This window comes from Epinephelus fuscoguttatus, linkage group LG2 (assembly GCF_011397635.1).
Source record: "Epinephelus fuscoguttatus linkage group LG2, E.fuscoguttatus.final_Chr_v1".
Classification (NCBI taxonomy): Eukaryota; Metazoa; Chordata; class Actinopteri; order Perciformes; family Serranidae; genus Epinephelus; species Epinephelus fuscoguttatus.
In genome coordinates this window covers 42,332,803-42,352,545 of record NC_064753.1, presented here as the reverse complement: position 1 = coordinate 42,352,545, position 19,743 = coordinate 42,332,803, and the positions used below count along the sequence as shown (strand labels likewise).

At 41.8% G+C, this 19,743-nt stretch overlaps 1 protein-coding gene across 2 annotated transcripts in view; it reads left to right on the top strand.

The window, feature by feature from the left end:
- ano1a (anoctamin 1, calcium activated chloride channel a) overlaps positions 1-19,743 on the top strand; it is a 118,943-nt gene that overhangs the window by 25,871 nt on the left and 73,329 nt on the right. For both annotated transcript variants that reach the window (XM_049595212.1, XM_049595211.1), the window contains exons 3-4: positions 5,847-6,188; positions 15,657-15,755. In XM_049595212.1, the coding sequence (XP_049451169.1) occupies positions 5,847-6,188; positions 15,657-15,755 (441 nt within the window). The remainder of the gene's footprint in view (positions 1-5,846; positions 6,189-15,656; positions 15,756-19,743) is intronic.

The following is a 19,743-nucleotide window of genomic DNA, read 5'->3' as shown; positions in this document are numbered from 1 at the left end:
TGAATAAATCACCCAGTTGCTCGATCCAAATAAGCTGAGGTGAGCGAGTGCGCTGCAGGACCATCAGAGCAGCATCGAGGCCTGCGGTGATTTACAGTGGCGGAGCGCATAAACAAACACTTTGGAGGAGGTATGTGCTTTCAAATCAAACTTTTTGAAGGATTATTCGTTTACCTGAAGTGTCTTGAGACAAATTTCTCCGCTGATTGTTTTCTTGATAGACTCTGATTTTTTATTTGGTTACTTTTTGTCCGACATGCACCTCACGGCACAGGCAGACTTCACATGGTGGCTTTATTATATGTCCCTAGATGCTCCTCTGCTGGAATATTACCAGCCACAGGTTTATTTCTGGTCTTTCCGTTAAACTGAATGTAAAACTAAATTTTGACATAAACTCCCTAAAGACAAGAAAAGGCTGTTTATCCTGTCAGTTAATTAAGCACTTTAGTGGTGCACACTATCCAAAAAATCTCAATCAATCAAATTACCACAAACTAATTGCCACGTAGTGAACATGGGGCCCTCGAGGCCCCTGTGGGCTGGCGGCTTTGCACAGATAGAGATCCAGCTGTCTCCATGTGTTTGATTAGGAAATACACAGCTCCAGGGATTTCTTTGTGCAGATTTAAATGATCTACTAAAACCATTTCCAAACTATATTCTGATTGGTCAACCTCTTTGGTCCAGACTGAAATATTTCGTAAAATATTCAACAAATTGTTATGAACTTTGGTACAGATGCTCAAGGTCCCCTGATGATGTATCCTACCGACTGAGGCGATCCCCTGACTGACTAGCATCACCAGTCGGTTGATATTTGTGGTTCAGGATGAAAAGTCTCAACAACTATTGGATGAATTGCCCTGAAATTTGGCACAGACAATCATTTTCCCAACAGGATCAATTACTATAGCTGGTGAGTCCTTAACCATCGATGAAAGCAATCATCAATTAAGTTCTTCATTTATCCAGTGCTTTGGTTTGTGACCAAAAACCTGAACTGAATTCCATCTGCACCAGCTGTACTTTGTTTTAGCACTGATTAGCATGTGCTTTGTCCACAAATTATAGCATGCAGAACTAAGATAGTGAACATGGGAAACATACCCTCCAAAACATCAAATCTATTTCTGCATTGACTTCCTCATAACTGCTCAAATAAACAAACTTTAGACCTCAGCTTGTCTCTGTCTTTCAGTTTGGTTTACTTTACACTGGAGCTGCTGTAAACTCTTAGTCTTGTTTTATTTTGTTTAGACACAAATTAAGTGAAAGACTTTATATGAAGCACATATTTAATTTTAAGATTAAGTGTTTATAAGCCCACAGTTGTTTATACTTTATTTTTATGTCTGTGTTCTATTTTTTCCCTCTTGTGTCCTTCAGTGTTTTGGTACCTCATTGACATAATTTCCCCAAAGCGTCGTAAATTCCCATGTAATGTAATCAAAATAAAGATTTATCTGTTAGAGTTTACCCAGTGTGATAAACAGCGAGCCTTCTGGACTGCATGTCAGCTCGCTGGGGGTCAGCGGCAGCAGCTGAGGATCTGCGTGTGTTTGACCGATGTGTGCCTTGTGGTTTTGTTAGATAGCCCGCAGAAGTGTGTTACCATAACCTCAGCCAGCGCGCACACTCGCAGGGTTACAAGTACAAACAGCCTGGAGTTCAATTCATCAAGTGGCAGGATACTACACTCAGCTGTAATCAGGCAGATAAGACACGACAAGGTCAAACAGACGGGTTATTTTTAGACTTACACTAGATCACATCTGAACATAAATATGGAAATCAAAAATTCAACGTTGCTGGTTGTGCTTTAGTGTGTTGTAGGCATGTAACAGAAATGAGAATAATAAATGTAGTCAAATTTCCATATTAGAGGTCATCTTCCACAGTGCTCTTTTGTTGGGCTGTAGTGGTCGAGTCCTAATGGTAGTCTAAATCCTGCTGGAGCTGTTTTCAGTGTTAACAGTGCTGGAGTACAGTACACTCTGTGCTTTGAGCCTGTTCTACATGTAATTACCCCACAGTCAGTGGGCCAGACACATGAGCAATCAAATAGAAAAAATGGTCCTGATATATGAAAATAATAAGAGAAGTTAAGCTGAAGCCAAACTGGCGCCACATATTACTGTGTTGTATGGGTTTCAAGTTTGTAGACCTAATCTTTCTGTCGCTGAAACACAGAGTGATGTTTTTACTCTAAAGGCTGATTAAAAAAGATAGACTTAAATTGAAGATTTAGATTCAAGACTGGAGATGAATCTGCGGTTTGGTGCAGCTCCTGCAGTGATGCGGGTGTTGCGCCGGACAGTCGAACTGAACTTGAAGGCAAAGCTTTGGATTTACTGGTCCATCCACGTCCCAACTCTCACCTACGGCTATGAGCTCTAGGTAGTGACCAAAAGAATGAAATTGTGGATCCAAGTGGCCGAAATGAGTTTCCTCGGTGGGGTGGCTGAGCCCAGCCTTAGAGATAGAGTGAGAAGCTCGGACATCCAGAGGGAGCTCGGATGCTCCTTCGCATCGAAAGCGGTCACTTGAGGTGGTTCGGTCATCTGATCAGGATGCCTCCTGGCCGCTTCCTGTTAGAGGTGTTCTGCGGACATGCTGGAGGGATTACGTATCCCATCTGGACTGGGAACGCCTTGAGGTTGCCCAGGAGGAGCTGGAAAGTGTTGCTGGGGAGAGGGACGTCTGGGTGCTTTGCTTGGTCTGCTGTCACCGGGACCCAGCCCTGGATAAGCGGTTGAAGATGGATGGATGGATGGATGGATGGACTTCAGACAAGACAATAGCCAAGAAAACTGTTTGCAGAAAACATTCTAGTTCTTTATTTTCTTAGGGCCTTGACACACTAAGCCGAGGGTTGACCGTTCGTCAATATCAGGCCGTCAGTGATCATCTGTTGCCTCAGTTTTAACATTGTGTCCCTTACTGTTGGCACTAGTTTTTCTTTTTTTTTTGGCCAATTCCAATGTTGAATCTGTGGCAGAGCCCGCAGAGCCTATTAGGGAGTGACATCACTGATTGGCAGTTTAGCTCAGTGCAAGAGCAATTGAAGTGAGGAAAGCAAACAAACAACTTAAGTGAAGAGGACGAGATCAAAACAATCAACCAAGTAACCTCAGAGGGGCAAAATAACATCAACATGAAGCTACTGTTTCAGTGTCAAATAATACTTAATTAGTGCACATAAAATTAAAGCACTAGCAAAGCGCTTAATATGCTTTCAATTATGAACGATTCTCTGCCAAAATCAGCAGGTGGAAGTGTGTACGAACATTTGTTTGTGGCATGAATCTCTCTCTGTCCTGTCACTTCCCTGTTGTTCCTTTTTTTTAAAGCATCTGCCTCTTTGAATAAGGTCTGCCTGTCTGTTTATGTACTGTTTAAGTCAAGCTGTTACCTTAGAAGCACTGCCCTCCTTGAACATTTTAAAGGTCTTTTAAAAACTGCGTTGAAGTAAACATGTTGCTGCTCTATACAGTTTTTGGCCGAGGTGGATTGTGTATGGACGTCATTGGTTTGGTCTGTATACTACTCTTCTCTTACGAGTTTTTCTCTTGTGTTTTAATACATGACATGGGTTACTTTTTATACTTTTGAGACTGATTGTGCTGCAGTCTTGACCAGGACTCTCAGGAAGACGAGATCTTGCATCTCAATGGGATCTTCCTGGCTCAATAAAGGATGAATAAATAAAAGAATAGGAGAATAGTGATTGCCCATTCCTCTTATATTATTGATACTGTGTGTGTGTGGAACAATCTAAATCAGTGAACTGTAGTGGCGGACGTGGGGCAGTACATGCTTGTGTATTGAGCTACACTCTGTGGACTCATGTTTTGATATTGTTGCCGCTGGCCCAAGAAAGTATTGTTGTAATCATGTAGTGTAATCCCAGTATAATAGAAGATATCCACAGGTGTTAATATAAATATAATTATAATATTGTCCTTCAGGTTGTGATCACATGCTTTCGTCGATGCGTGTAAATCCTGCATAAGCTACAGGTGTTCCCAACAGGTAGTATGCTTGACTAATAACCTGTAACAGTAGAGTGAGATGACAGGATTACAGGATTACAGGCAGCTCCAACATGTTGTGGCCTGAGGCCTCTGCATTCTTAATCCGTGCCTGTTTGATGTATCATCAGAATTGCCTTTTGATTGTGTGCACACAGCCTGTTTAGGGCCTGTCGGTGTACTGCAGAGTTTAATCTTCAGCTCCCTGGTTTATGGTTTCTTATTCCGTGTTACATGCATAACCAAAATGCAGAAGATGTATGTGACATCTGTGCAGAGATACTGCCTATCAACATGTTTTAGGGCTTTTTAATCCACAATGGGACAAGGACAACATGACCTTTCATTTAATGCAGCTGGGAATTGTACAACATAAATAGACCATGCAACATGCGCATCACTCTGTGGACCCTACGTGCTATGTAAATTAAATATTTCATGAAATAGCGAACGTGATTCAGCTGGAGAGGCACATGTTTGTTGTTTTTTTGCTTCTTGTTGAACATCATGTGGTGCACGAACGGCACTATGTTGTCTCTGCTGGCCTTCTCCACTGAATGCCTCTGGGGACAGTAAATGGTGTTACACTGCAAGTGTTCAAATGTATGGTGCCCAAGACTGCATTAGCCCAGTGAACCATCAGGTGTGCACTGCAGAGAATGAATAGCCTGAAGCGCTTATACAACCTCCAACTATGTTATCCATCTCCCCGCTCTTATTCGGCCTGTCAGTCTCAATCTTTGTTTGAAATGTTTTTATTATTTCACAGATATTTCCACAAGTACAGGCCACTTTATCTTCACATTGTGTGTAGATATTTACTGACGATAAACCCCAATGTCTCTGATGCACCCCTGACTTTTCTGTTCTGCACATAACACATGTAAATAAGAACGTAACAGGCATTGGATTGGGATTTCAGTGATATTTAGACAGCATATTTGGGCTCCTCAGAGGATTAACCCCTAACACTGTGGGCTTCTCTAACACCACCCGAAGGACACTCATAGTCCCAGTGCTGGTGAGGCTTTTAAACCAGCACTGTGTGGCTGCTCTGTCGCTGCTGCTGTATGAGAATGGCTGAATTAGAGGCAAATTGCAAAGAGCTTTGTCTTTTGATGTAGAAAAGCACTATTTAAATGCAGCCAGTTTATCAATTACCATTTCTCTGCCAGCTGCCCACACTAGCTAACGGTCAAGTGCATTTTAAAATGATGGGAATGGGATTTAACAAGTCATGCCAAATCTTCTGTAATTGGATAAATTTATGTAACGGCTAAGTTGAGTCATCAAAAATATTTTTAGACTGTACAAGAAGAGAAAAGAAAGAGTTTCATATAAAAATACTTAAAAATAACACAATGACACACAATTAGAACTTGGAAAATATATTTCTCAATTTAAGCCGACAGGTTACCAACAGGTTTCCTTAATTGGGGAAAAGGTATTGAATAAAATCAGAGTGGCAGTGTAGCTGGAATAGTGTTTCATGCTTCACGGTGTGTGTGTGTGAGTGTGTGTGAGAGTTCAAGGAAGTTATGCTTGCGTGATGGAGGATCGCTCTCAAAGTGAATTCCTTTCAAGGTGACTGCCGGCCAAGTGATCGCCAAGAATGATTGCATGTAAGAGATGATCCCAATCTGCAAAACCTCAATACAACCGACCCATCTCACTACATACAGTCAAAATACTGTAGAGACTGTCGACCTTGTAGTGTTTGGTCAAAATGATCTTTGTTCTTAAGGAGTGAGAAATGTTTCTGTACATACACTAATCTGTGATATTTTGTCTCTGTGCTTGTCTTGCTTCTAGCCGATGAAAAATCTTTATTCGGATGACGGCTCGCCTCTGAGGTTAGGCCCATTCTTCTCTGATGGCCGGCGACGGGTGGACTACGTGCTCACTTACCAGATCCAGAAGCCCGGCGGCATCCGGCGCCAGTCCTCCAAGTTTTCAGGAGACAATTTCATCCGCCGGCTTCGGCGCAGCCTGAGCTCGAGAAGCAGCCGTGCCCCACTGCAGCCAAAGGAGGACCCGGAGATCGCCGCCCAGGAGCAACGGAGTGACTATCATGAGGATGACAAGCGCTTCAAGCGGGATGAGTTTGAGGAAAAGCTCCTGGAGACAGGGCTGGAGCTGGAAAGGGATGAACGGGTAAGAGATGACTATGATGTGGTATTGTGATAACTGACCTTTTACCCACTGTTGCTACACTTGTCAAGCTTTCGGTTCTAGCACTGAGCAGATAAAGTGTACGATGATAACAGTGGTAAATTTATCACTTGGAATTCTTAGTCTTTCTTTTTAAACAAAGGCTGCATGTGTAGAGACTGATGCAGAGCATTAAAATAGCAGCGAACCACTGTATGCTTTATGAAGATAGTGGAGTAATGGCGTCCTGAGCAGAGAATGAAGTCACGCTCCCTCTGTGCGTGTTGTAATCTGAGCTTCCTTGTACTTTGTTACAGTCGGCCCTGTCACAAGTACATGCTATTGTGTGTGTGTATCCCACTGGCTAGCTCATCACTGGCACTTTGCACTGTGTTCATACAGTGGCTCCACTGATATTGGGACGGTGTGGTCGCAGAGAGTCATGCCCACCCTTTGGTTCCCCCCTGGTTAGCAATGTTAGCTCTGTCAGCACTGTTGCTGTTGTTTAGCACTGTTTATAGTGTTAGCACCGTTAGCTACCACCTCCATGTTGAGAACCGTGTCCAGAACAGGCCCACAGGAAGTGTGGTGTGCTTTGAAACCAGTTTTCACGACAATCAGTGGAAGCAAACAAATCCAACAGAGATGAGGCAGAGTCAGAGTCAATCAATAGGACACTGGGAAACAAAAGGCTGGAACATTAGACACAAGGAGTTAAGATGAACTGGCAGAAGAGAAAACAGACACACACTAAATACTCTGGTGAGGGGAAGGATAACGAGACACAGGTGAGGCTAATCAGGGAGTGACAGACAATCAGACGCAGGTGAAGTCATCAAAAGGGAGGAAAAACACTCAGGGGGTTTAAAAGGAAATCAGAAAACAACATGACTAAATGAAATAAAAAACATAACCTATGAAACTTGAGCTGTGACCTGCACGATTAGACCCCATTGTGATGTCAAATATTCCAGGAGAGGTAAAGACGTAGTAGAATAGGGAATAAATAAGGGAGCCCCTGTAACACAGCCCCATATAGAAGAACCTGAGAGTGACAGGATTGGATCTCCTGAGAATTTGAATGTCTGTGAGAGATACATTTGAATCCCATTTCCATCTCTTTCTCTCTTTTGTTTCGATCTCTCTGGAGTTCAACTCTATTACCTTTTAAACCCAGCTGTCACCCTGCTACTATCAGTGTAATGACTTTCCCTGATTATCTCGCGCCTCAGAAGAGGGGCGACCTGCTGTAAAAGAGCTGTTGTCATCCGTTATTCATGAGCTCATGCTTCAGGTACATTTAGGATCAACAGGGATGGGTATTGATTTTTATTGGTACTGCTGCTCTTACTGATACTGCTTATTGTTACGGTATGTTTACTGGTTCTTTTCTTTCTTTTTTTTTTTTTTTAAAGAAAAATGAAACAAACTAAAAACAGAATTAAATGTTAATTAGATGACATGTTTACTTCACACACTCATCGTAGCGTCGTAACCTAGCAGTACACGGCTGGAATGTAATTGATAGCCAATTAGCTAACAATCTGTCCAGCTCTGAAACTTGGTCTCAGAATTTCTGAATGACAGTTCAGATGATGCTTTGAGCATTTTCAGATTGAATCATAATCACACCAATATTTATAGCTAAACAAACAGCTGGCTAATGGTCACATTTAATCAGTAACCCATGCTCACAACATTTAGTTAACTCTGTGTGGGCTCTAGGCTGCTAGCAGGGAACTGCCCATTGGTCCCGACAGCCCATTGTTCCGACCATATTAAACCCATTGTTCCGAAGTCCGTTCCGAAATCATCATGATGCCCTGTGGTTAAGGTCTGGTTAGGTTTAGGCACAAAAACCACTTGGTTAGGGTCAGGAAAAGATCATGGTGTGGGTTAAAATGAAAAAGAAAGTGGCAAACACATAAGCCGTGAGCCTGCTTCGCCTCAAGCCTTTCCCAGCTGACCCAGAGCCGGTCGCAGCGCACCATCAAGGCAGAAATACGCCCGCCGGGAGCCATTTAGCACCGCGGACCGTCGGACTAATGGGATGTCGGACCAATGGGCTGTCAGACCAATGACATGGACCCTTGCTAGCATACTAACATCCCTGAGGTGTATGGGACACCAAGAGATGAATTACTAGCATATCCCTGCCTGTATGTGATGCATTTTTGCTTGATGTTTTTAAAGATTGCTCATGTTTCTGCTAGACGTCAACTGATTTATCAGTTTGGCTGATTAATTGGTGCCGATAGGATGTTCTGCAAACCAGCATTATTGGTGGAACTTGCCTACAATAGTGGCTAATGGCTGTGCAGCCTCCACTAGTCGTGCAGATGTGCATTACCGACTGGAGCTGAGGAGGAGAGGGTTGTGTTGAATGGAGCAAAAAGGTGCTGATTAGTGGGTACAGGTCCCTTCTGCTGTGTGAGTGTGTCTCAGTGTATTGTTCAGGCAATTGATTAATCGGCTATCGTTTTTTTCCTGTTCCACTCCAAATCCAATATCGGTTGAGCTCTAGTTTGCACCCTTACATAAAACAGGCTTGTTGCACTTGTGTCAATGAGCATTGTCAGTATTGACTTAAGTGAAGTGTAACCAGAGTGTTTATTTCTATTTCACTTTGTCACTAATTGTCATTGTCACTAAGAGAAAGGCAGAGAGCCTTGCAGATACAACAGGCTCTGAGAAAGAGATCTTTCTTCAGGAATAGCAAAAATGCATCGTAGACAAAAATGTGTTATCTTATTGCAAATGAGAAATGGAGCCGATACGGCAAAAGGTGCATTATAACTTTAAATGAAGTCTATATCGGAAATCTATTATCTTATATCTCCAATACCGAAAGCAGAACCGAAATCACAGGAGCTTATCAATACTACAATTTTTAATAATTCAGCGCACCGGCCTGATTAATACTGGGTGTCTGTACACATCCCTGTATTGATCAAGCACTGAATTTACTATTCTATTGTGGTTACCTCTGTGGTTTGAATCAATAGATGTGTCCGCTTAAATGAATGGAGGTTAAGCTGTATAAAAGGAGGTGAGAATAGTTCATTATGTTGTACATATGGGCTCAGCTTGAGGACCAGTCTGTGATGCTGTGCACAGTGAGCAACAGAAGGTGCTCAGTGTGTTACATGAGTCTTTGTGTGTGAGTGTGCGTGCATCTGTGTGTGTAGGACAGCATATAATTATACATCAAAGGAAAATAAAGGAATTAGGGAGATATGAATTAACTATGTGTAACCAGAAGCAATCATTTAATCACTAAAACAATGGTTAGACTTGAGCTAAATTCTCACATTAGCACGCTAATGTGTACAGTAGTAAAAGCTAGCATGTTGATGTTTAGCAGGTATAGCATACCATGTTCATCATGTTGGTTTAGCATGTCAGTATGTGCAGTGACTTCCGGTGTCAGACACCGACGAAAAAAGCTGTCCTTCCACATTAGCATGGTATGTGGCCAGTCGCCGTTATTGTGTGATGGCATCCGGCAGCGACAGGTGGAAATGCAGCGGGACAATAACATAAGTTAAGTGGGCGAAAAGTCCAAGTGGTGGTGGATGGGTCCAGGAACCTTCGACTTTCACCCAGGAGGCCTCGCTTCCCGTAAGATTAAACAGCCAAACCTTGTTCTTTTGTCCTAAACACAACCACGTGCGTGAGTTGGCTAAATGTAACCATGTGTGTTTGTTGTCAAAATGTGGTCTGTTTATTTTGAAAGAAACTATATGCAAACTGTACATTTCCTGTGAAAGCGGCAGTGAAACCCTGTAACACACAAGATTAGCTACAGTCCATGAATGGAAAGCTCTCTGGATCACCAGATTGTGGGCAAACATCTCCTCCTGAGCTCCTCATTTCAGATGGCTATTGCTGGCTGAAATAATGTAAACGTTAGGTTGCAGCGGTGCTACTTCCTGCTGAGAGCCACCGCTAATGATTGGCTGTCTTAATATGATCTTTTATATCAGTATTTCCACTGTGCAACCAAAAATGTGGTCTTGTAGTCTGTGGAGCTACATGAGGGTCAAATGTTCTGTACTTGAAAAAATAAAATTTGAAACTGAAAATTCATGTGTTGATCTTGAATTTTGAAAAATACAACAATGTATTCAAAATAAAAATAAGTGTATGAAATGTTTTTTCAGGTTAAATATAATTTTGATTCACTTTGGTAATTCTTTTGAATGAATAATTTATTTTCACTTTTCACTTCCATATATATTTTAACATTTGAGGTCTTATTTTTCATTTGCATGTTTTATCTTTTCAGATTCCGATCTTATTTTTTCACTTTCAAATCTTTTTTTCACTTTCAGATCTTTTTTTTTCAGTTTCAAATCTGTTTTTTGAGTTTCAGACTTTTGACCCTGATGTGGCGTGGGGGGTGTAGCATCAACTGAGAGGGGTGTGGAATCATGAGTGACAGTGCCTTCAGTGAACGTAGGAACTAAAAAAATTCTGACTCAACACTTACATACACCATATTCATGTGACTGGCAGTGTAAAAATTGATGCCAGTGACAAACTTCCATTTAGAAATCTGTTTTAGACAGTACTGAGCACCAATTGCGGTATAAGAGCGATAAATTATGCCAGATTTTGCAGATCAACAGCCACATTTTAAGTGCTGATATGTCCGATTTCCACATAGCACTGTGAACGCAGCGTAGTGTCCACTTCGCTTGCGATGATGGCGGTCGGTCATGAGTGAGGGTAGAATGGAGCGTAGGATGGATCGATGGTTTGCACCGGAGCGTTGTGGTGAAGAGAGAGCTGAGCCAGAGGGCAAAGCTTTTGATTTACTCGTCCATCTACGTCCCAACCCTCACCTATGGTCATGAACTCTGGGTAGTGACCAAAAGAATGAGGTCACAGATACAAGCGGCCAAAATGAGTTTCCTCTGAAGGGTGGCTGGGCTCAGCCTTGCTCAGCTGCTGCCCCCGCGATCCGGCTTTGGATAAGCGGCTGAAAATGGATGGACGGAGTTGCTCAGAAGTTCTAGCCACTCATATTCAGTGTTTGCAATAAATTACTGTGAGAAAAAGAAAAGAGAAGAAAAGAAAAGAAAGAATCAATTTTCCACTTAATGTTAGTGCATATCCAATGTGTCAGTTTTATTTGCATTGTACTAAATGAGACAAATTCTGTTTTCATGTTGCCTCCAGAGTCAAGTAATCCAGGCAGTTTGGTTTATCTACTTAATAACCTCCTAAGTGGATGCTTACATTTTAATAATATAATAAAATAAAAATACATTCAGATTTTATTTAAAAAAAAAGAAAGAAAGAACTGGCTGATCTAAGTCAGATCTGTTGACACTCAGATGATTGTTTTTTTAGTTGATCCACATCTTTGAACTGACTCCAGAGAATTACTTTGAAGTTTATTTTTTAATCTTATCTCATTTTAACATGGAAGTTTGGGAGTGTATATTCCTGGTAGTTCTTATGTATTTGCTACGTGAGTGGACCCATGAGCACAAGGAGATTTCTTTTTATTATTGGAGAACCAGAGCTTTTGGTCATTTCTCAGCCATTTTTCCGTGGAAAAAACAAATGGGGATAAATTGACTCCTCACACAGTGAATCATCCGTTAAAACCTCTATGAGCGAACCTGTGACAAAACATATCTTGTTTCTTATTATGTTCTGAAAAAGGCTTTTACCAGCTGGCAGTGTTATAAGTAAGATGTCACTCTAAGTGACTTGAAATGTGTGGGCAAACTTCAGAGACAGTATAATATTAACAGCTGTGGAGGTTCGAGACTGTCTGGATGATTATCACAGACTTTCTCAGTGGGTGAATGTACAGGATGTGGTGGCCTTATTATGGTTATAATTAAGGCCTAGTCCACAGGTACATGGGTATATTTTGACGCCACTTTTTGGCAATGGGGAACGCGTCCAAAATAATGCTGACTTTGAACTGGCTAACAAGACCTTTGACATGTTTATACACAAATGTACATTTACTCTATGCCACCACTGTGGCATCTCAGTTGAAAAAAAACAAGTCTGGACTAATGATCTCAGGCAGTTTATTCCATTCTCAGTTAACTCCGTCAACCTGAACAAAAATTAGGTAGAACAGAAGACAAAACATTATATTAAACTTAGCTCATGAAGTAAGCAATTATATCAAATTATTAGACACATAGAAATACAGATAATACCTTGTTGCCCTCTCGACTGGTGCTAAACACCGTTAAACTCTCTCCATTCGTCCGTATTTCTTCTTTATTTCAGTGTTTATCGCCATTTTACTAACGTTACTGCACTGTTTACCTTTCCTCAATTTCTGTCTTTCCTCTGTGTCTATAGTCTCTCTAAAATAAAAGCACTCTCTGGTTCACGGGAAATAAAAAAATAAAGGCAACAAATTAGAACTGCTAACTTAACACATCGACTACTGAACATTGGGGTCATTTACAATGACTGTAGAGGAGCAGAGCTACTGTGGAGGTCACTGCTCCAGGAAGCCTTCCGGTAATAATGGACCGTAAAACTTCAATTAAATGCTCAGTCCCTTTTACTAGCCCGGTGTGGCCACACATTTTGACAAATAAATTCCTGTCTCAATTAGAGGCCTGGTCTGGTCGCCAAGCAGTTCATTTTTCTTTTATAGAAGTTCTTCAGATGTATAAAAGAAGCTTGTTAGCTACCTCAAATTATGTGTCCATTCCTCGATTACCCTGTGTTATTCAATCATCAATCAAAAGGGTTTTTCATGAAAATTAATCCAAGTTGTGAGGATTTTTTTAACAGGATAATGTGGTGTTGTGTTGTTTCGCCGGGTGCTGTAACGCTCTTTCTTTGTGATACGCCGTCTATCGGAGCTACAACAAATAAATGATTCATAATTAATAAATGAAGGTGCCACCTGATACTCAGCAGCCATTCTCATGCACTCACACTGACGGAACAGGCATTGGGAGAAATTGGGGGTTCAGTATCTTGCCCAAGGATACTTTGACATGCGGACTGGAGGAGTCGTGGATCGAACCGCTGATCTTCTGGTTAGTGGATGATGCGCTCTACCTCTGAGCACAGTCACCCCTTTTGACAGCACCTCCATTGTGTTTTCACATTGGCAGAGATTTTTTATAACGGTGCTTTTGTGGACAGGATTTGTTTTTTTGAGAGTGATGGAGGGAAAAAACTCCCCGTCAAAAATATCAATGTACATGTGGACTTGACCTAAGTGTCCTCCGTAGAGTCTAATATTTTCTCATGTCAGTGCAGCTTGACCATCACAAAATAACATGGTCACTCAATACCAAAGGAAACTAAAAGCAGGAAGCTGTATTTCCATTTTGTACTTTCATGGTTGAGAACATTTAACAAGCTGCTTGTGTTTGTTTTGTTTGTGTGGACTTAAGCATCTACCAAGGGAATCAACACCATACTTACTAGTATAATATTGTAATTTAATAATAAATTATGAATATGCTGGGTGATATTAAAGTAATAATGAAGTCTGATAAAGAGCCGCTGGCTCGAAACATTATGCAGCAATAAAATCCTTCTAATGTGAGCTACTTGGTGCGGGGATCTATTTGTTGCTACTCTGCCAGATACTGTATGTCATCGATCCAGCACCCACTCCTGGGCACACTGGGATGTGTGTGTCTTTTTTTTTTTTAACTCTTTTTTTTAATAACCCTAATAACCCAGAAAAACTAATGACTACTCAAAAAAGAAATTGTAATCTTATCAGTCTGATGTTGTCCTTCTGCACAAATTCAGCAAATATAGCAGAGATTGTTCAGTGAAAGTTCAACATTTGGGTAAAGTTAAAGTCCTTTTCTTCTGCATAGCACTAAAATAAACACAAAATTACATCTCAGGTAACAGAATAGTCAAATAATGAAGAATATTTGAATTTAGAGTGCTTGGTGTTCATGCAACTTCTCCAACAACAAGCTAACATTATATTTAGGGGTTTTATCCATTACAGTATTATTTTATCAGATTTTATCATTTCCACAGTTACAAACTTTATTTACTGAACACCATGGCTTCATCACACCGTGACCTCCAGCATGCACTGGGGCGGTTTGCAGCTGAGTGTGAAGCGGTCAGGATGAGAGTCAGCACTTCTGAGCAAATCTGAGTTCATGGTTCTCAGGGTCTTGTTCACGAATGAGAGTAGAATGGAGCGCGAGGCGGATTGGTGGTTTGGTGCAGTGTCTGCAGTGATGTGGGTGCTGTGTCGGACCGTCGTGGTGAAGAGAGAGCTGAGCCAGAAGACAAAGCTTTCGATTTACTGGTCCATCTACGTCCCAGCCCTCACCTCTGGTCATGAGCTCTGGGTAATGACCGAAAGAAAGAGGTCAAGGATACAAGCGGCCAAAATGAGTTTTCTCCAAAGGGTGGCTGGGCTCAGCCTCAGAGATAGGGTAAGGAGCTCAGACATCTGAAGGGAGCTCGAAGTAGAGACACTGCTTCTTCCCATCAAAGGGGTCAGTTGAGGTGGTTCGGGCATCTGATCAGGATCCTCCTGGGTGCCTCCCGTTAGAAGTGTTTTGGGCATGTCTCACTGGTAGGAGGCCCCAGGGCAGACCCAGAACATGCTGGAGGGATTACATAACTCATCTGTCCTGGGGATGCCTTGGGGTCCCCCAGGAGGAGCTGGAAAGCATTGCTAAGGAGAGGGACGTCTGGGGTGCTTTGCTTGGCCTGCTGTCCCCGCGACCCGGCCCTGGATAAGCGTATGAAAATGGACGGAGGGATGGATGGCAAGTGTTTTAGACATAGACACACAGCTAGTTTTCCCACAATATCAGTTCAGAGCAATAACAGATCAATAACACACATTCTCATTAGTAGTTCAGTTAATGAATCATGAATTTATTGAACACCAAATGAATGAATAATTGACCCACACCTGTAGTGGCTGTTTTCAAAATGCATATGCATATACCCTGTTGGTCATACACCTATTAACAGTATATTCACCTTGGCTGTATCATTCCTGCTGCAGCACTTTATATCACAACAGTTAACAAGTCTTACTATCAGCAGACAGGAAAAAACATTTTGATTTTATACTGAAATACACAGAATCTCTGTGATGCACAGTTAGTCAGCTAGTTTGAATTGGCTGTTATGTATTTCTGTATCCAGACAGGTCAGTGTGCCGAGCTGGAGGGTGTGAAATGAGTCTGGCAGTGTATGAGTGGTTTTACATAACCGCAGAGGCTGCAGAAACAATCCCGTATGCAGCAATAAAGATGGGAGTTTGTGCTGAAATGGATGCTGAGGATTCTCTACCAGACAGTAGAGATATCAATCTGACAGAAGAGCTACATGCTGCTCTGCAAGCTGGGATGTTTGTTCCTATTATTTGTCAACCAGATATGTACTGTTTATAGATGTAGTTCATACATTATGGAATGAATTGACCCATGTTTGTCCCAGTGTTTAAATATCCAAACCTTGTTTTTATTTCAGACTAAGATCCCAGGAATCGGCTTCTTGAAGATCCATGCTCCTTGGAACGTTCTGTGTCGGGAGGCTGAGTTCATGAAGCTCAAGATGCCGACAAAGAAGGTACCATTTGTCAGATTTATATTTACTGTATTTTTTTCGTGTCCTGAGGCTGATTGAACTCAGAGCTGCAGTGCTGACTGCTGACAGGTGTGAAGATAAATGTTTCCTGTTCTTCTGTGCTTTGCATTCATGTAACATTATAGCTCCTGATGAGGCCAAGTTGTGGTGACAGCTCAAATGAGCCTTGTGATGAGATTTTGATAAAAATCTAATGGGAATGCAAAATGCACGAATAACCATCAGCCACTTGTTAATTGCTATAATGTACAATTTCTTCTGTATTTACAAGGGAAGACTGTGCGGCCAAAAACGTCACTGTAATCTAGTTTGTAGTTAACTGTCAAAAATCAGAGGTATCAGGTATTGGCACGACATCAGCTGACTCAGTCCAAAAATACCAACCACATTGTTTGAACCCTTCCCTGGAGTCATTAAGGAACTGTGTGCATTTCTGGAGACAAATAACTGATGGCAACCTCAGCAGTCAGGATTTAAACCATGTCATAGCACACTGTCTTTTTTAGGACTAGATTAATACATTAAAAAGTTTGAAGTGTTTGAGTTTCTAGTGGTTCCAAGTCACATGCTGTTAAGCCCAGTTCAGACCAAAGCTTCATGACGAGACAAAACCATTGCAGGGAAAAGTTGCAGTGGTGTTAACTGTGCGCTGTTCATATGTATACCTGTGCACTAGAATTTGTATTTAACCCATGTAGTGTTGTCACGGTACCAAAATTGGGACCCACGGTACAATACCAGTGAAAGTATCACAGTTCTGAGTAGTATCATGATACTACAGCGAAAATGAGGCAGATGTGCCTTTTGTCATTTATAAAAAGATAAATCACTTTTCTATAATACATCAATGATATTTCAATGGAATAAATTACTTATTGACTCATTCATACTTCAAAACAGCATCAATAAGTGATTAACATAGGGGGATCAAAATAAAATAAATAAAAAACTTCAGCCGAAGTCCCTAATAAAATAAAAATCAACCAAAAATCAACCAGCCATCCTCCTCCCCTGACACGTTAAGAACAGTCCGGTGAGGTTTGTGGAAATGTGAACGGCTAGTTTCTCTTCTGACACGTCACATACCTGTGTGCCGCCACAGCTCGGCTGTTCAGGTACTACTGGGCAGTCATGACACCAACTTATTCACCTGGAGCCGGGCTTCTCGGTCACTGGTAAACTGTGTTATCTTGCGGTGGCCATAGTGCTCCGCCATATTCCTGTCTGTGACCCCCGTTCAACCCACAACTGGTTGAAATCTGTACTCGCACGTAATGATTTCTTTTGCTCGCACAAAACTATTTTTAGTCGCAAATGCGAGTAAAATGCTCGCACCAGCTCTGTGGAAAACAAATCACTGTAGCATATATAAACAAATCTATCCTACAAGTAAAAATAAATAAATAATAACTTTCACTGCTCAAAGATACTCAATAGCTCAGCTAATACCTGAAATGTCACTAGAAAACAAACCACTGCAGCAGCATACTGAGTGCCAGGTGGCCAGCACGCGCCGTTATTGGACGGCGCATGGACACTCACCCTCTTGCGATTGCACTTTGAACTTATCCCACAGTAGTGGTGCCGTGAGGTACCATAGTACTACGGTACTCCAACATTATGGTATCATATGTCCCGTGGTGTTTAAGTACCGCGGTCTACCGTTGGTACCAGTATATTGTGCAACACTAATGTAAGTGTGAAGGCTGCAATCATGTGATGAATGTGCTGAAGAGAATAAAGAAGGAAATAGTATAAGGGGCAAAAGTCCAAGATCTGTGTGGGTACATGAGACCAAAAAAGAGGGTGGATCATGGGGAGTACCACCAGTTGGTCCAGGAGCTTCACCTCCATGATGGTCGTTTCAAGTACTGCTCTTATATGCTTCCACACGTGCAGTTTTCTATTGAGATATTGAGACTGGTAACTGCAGTTTGTAAAGTCATACAGCTCTGGCTATCCAGCAACTGCTACCACCAGTTTCTCCTCCATTGTTTACCAACTGTAAACTTGTTGTCGTGACCACCACAGAAGGCCCGCCTCTCAAATCATCTGATTGGACAATGGGAAGAAAGCAGAGATGATGTGGGGTGCTTTTCTGCTCTGAGTTGAAGTTTTTCAGAGCACTCTGGCAAAAACGCTAGGCTCCTAGAGCACTGAGACACGAGGCACGTTGCAACATGAAAACAGCGAGCAAAAAGCTTCATTCCCATTAAAACAATTACGGAAAGCTGCCTCCAGCTGCTAAAGTGCTTTCTGTGTAATCTGGGCCTGAGGACACAGGTTGGGGTGGTGGATGGGTTCAACAAACACACGTCTTTCCCCCAGGACACCAGTGATTGTGTCCCATGTGAAACCAGGTGAACTTTGTTATTTGGTTTTTACATATATATATATATATATATATATATATATATATATATATATATGTATGTATATCTCATGTGATAACTTGATTTCTGTTGCTTACTTTATGTTTGCTTATTGACTCTTTGGTTCACTTTTTTGTTTCTTTTTCTTGATTACATTACTTTTGTATTTCCCTCTTATGCTTTGTGAGGTGAGATCCCTCAGAAGCCCTTAGGGGTTTCTTAAATCTCACCTGCACAACTTGTTCTTCTCGTTGCTGTATTTCTGTTGTTTTTTTTGTTTTGTGCAAATAAACCTAACCCTAATTTACCCAACCATTTTCTTTTCCTAAACCTAACCTATGAACTTTACCTTAGTAAAGTAAGTATGTAACTTTTTATTAAGTATGTAATGTAACGATGGCCCAGTTTGGATTCTTTTCTTACACCTAAAGTAATTGGTAGGGGTGCTTATTCGATGGCCACCAATTTGTTAGATAACATATATTGTATGTGCATTTTTGCATTTTTGTAAGATAACATATGGACCGTTTTATAAGGATATGCTGCACAAGCCGGATGGTGGTGTCGCCTTCAATTCAGCTTGTCCAGCACACTCAAGTTGTCACATATTACCACATATTGTCGGTGGCCTTTCACATCTACAAATGAGGCACTGGGTATCCTCCTGCATTTGCTGTTGACGTTCTGGGACACCGCTACATTTGCCAGGACGTCAGCACAAGCACATGGTTAGGTTGAGGCAATAAAAGCATGTGGTCAGGTTTAGAAAAAAATATCATGGTTTGGCTCTATATTCATACGGGAAACAAACACCTGGCTCCCAGGGGAAAGTCCCGAGTTTGTTGGACCCATCCACCACCCTACCCACCTGCCCTGTAGGGACTTTTAAGCTCCTTTTCCGTTGTTACAGGCAGTGTTTTAACCTAACGCTGTCCTGTGGCGTATCATACCAACACGACAGTGCCATCTGACTGCATTATGGAATGACGCCACCTGTCCACCTATCATACTGCTGCAAAGGGTGCCGTCCGGCTGTCCGGTGGCATATCATAATGCTGCCGAAGGTTATGTCCAATTACATTACAAACTGATGCCTCCTGGTGGCATATCATACCACCCCAAAAGGTGGACAAAATCTAGGACAACGCTGCGGTTTTCAACAACTTTGGAATGAGAACAGACTGGCTTGTAAAGTCACCAGCAGCTGGTTTTGGCAAAAGGCATGTCGCCTTTTTCCACATCCAATCAGCCTGTAGCAAAGTCAGATAGTCACATTTGTCACAAACTGTCAGCAGATGGCATTTTCACTTGCTGTGGCATTCTCCAACAACAGCCCTCGGCCCCCACCGAGCTCATCTCATTTACATTCCCATGGCTTTTGACATGTGTCACCGTCGTACAGTCAGGTGAACCCAAGTGCAGAGGCTACAAGCAAGCGACAGGAACTTTGAGAGATATTTTTTATCAGATTCTGGGAACACACAAACAAAGGCAAAACAGAACTGGTTTGCTTCTAACATGGGGAGCCAGGACGACAGGCAGAAACAAGAATTGCAACACCAGGACACACTGACCACAAACAACAACAACAAAAGGAA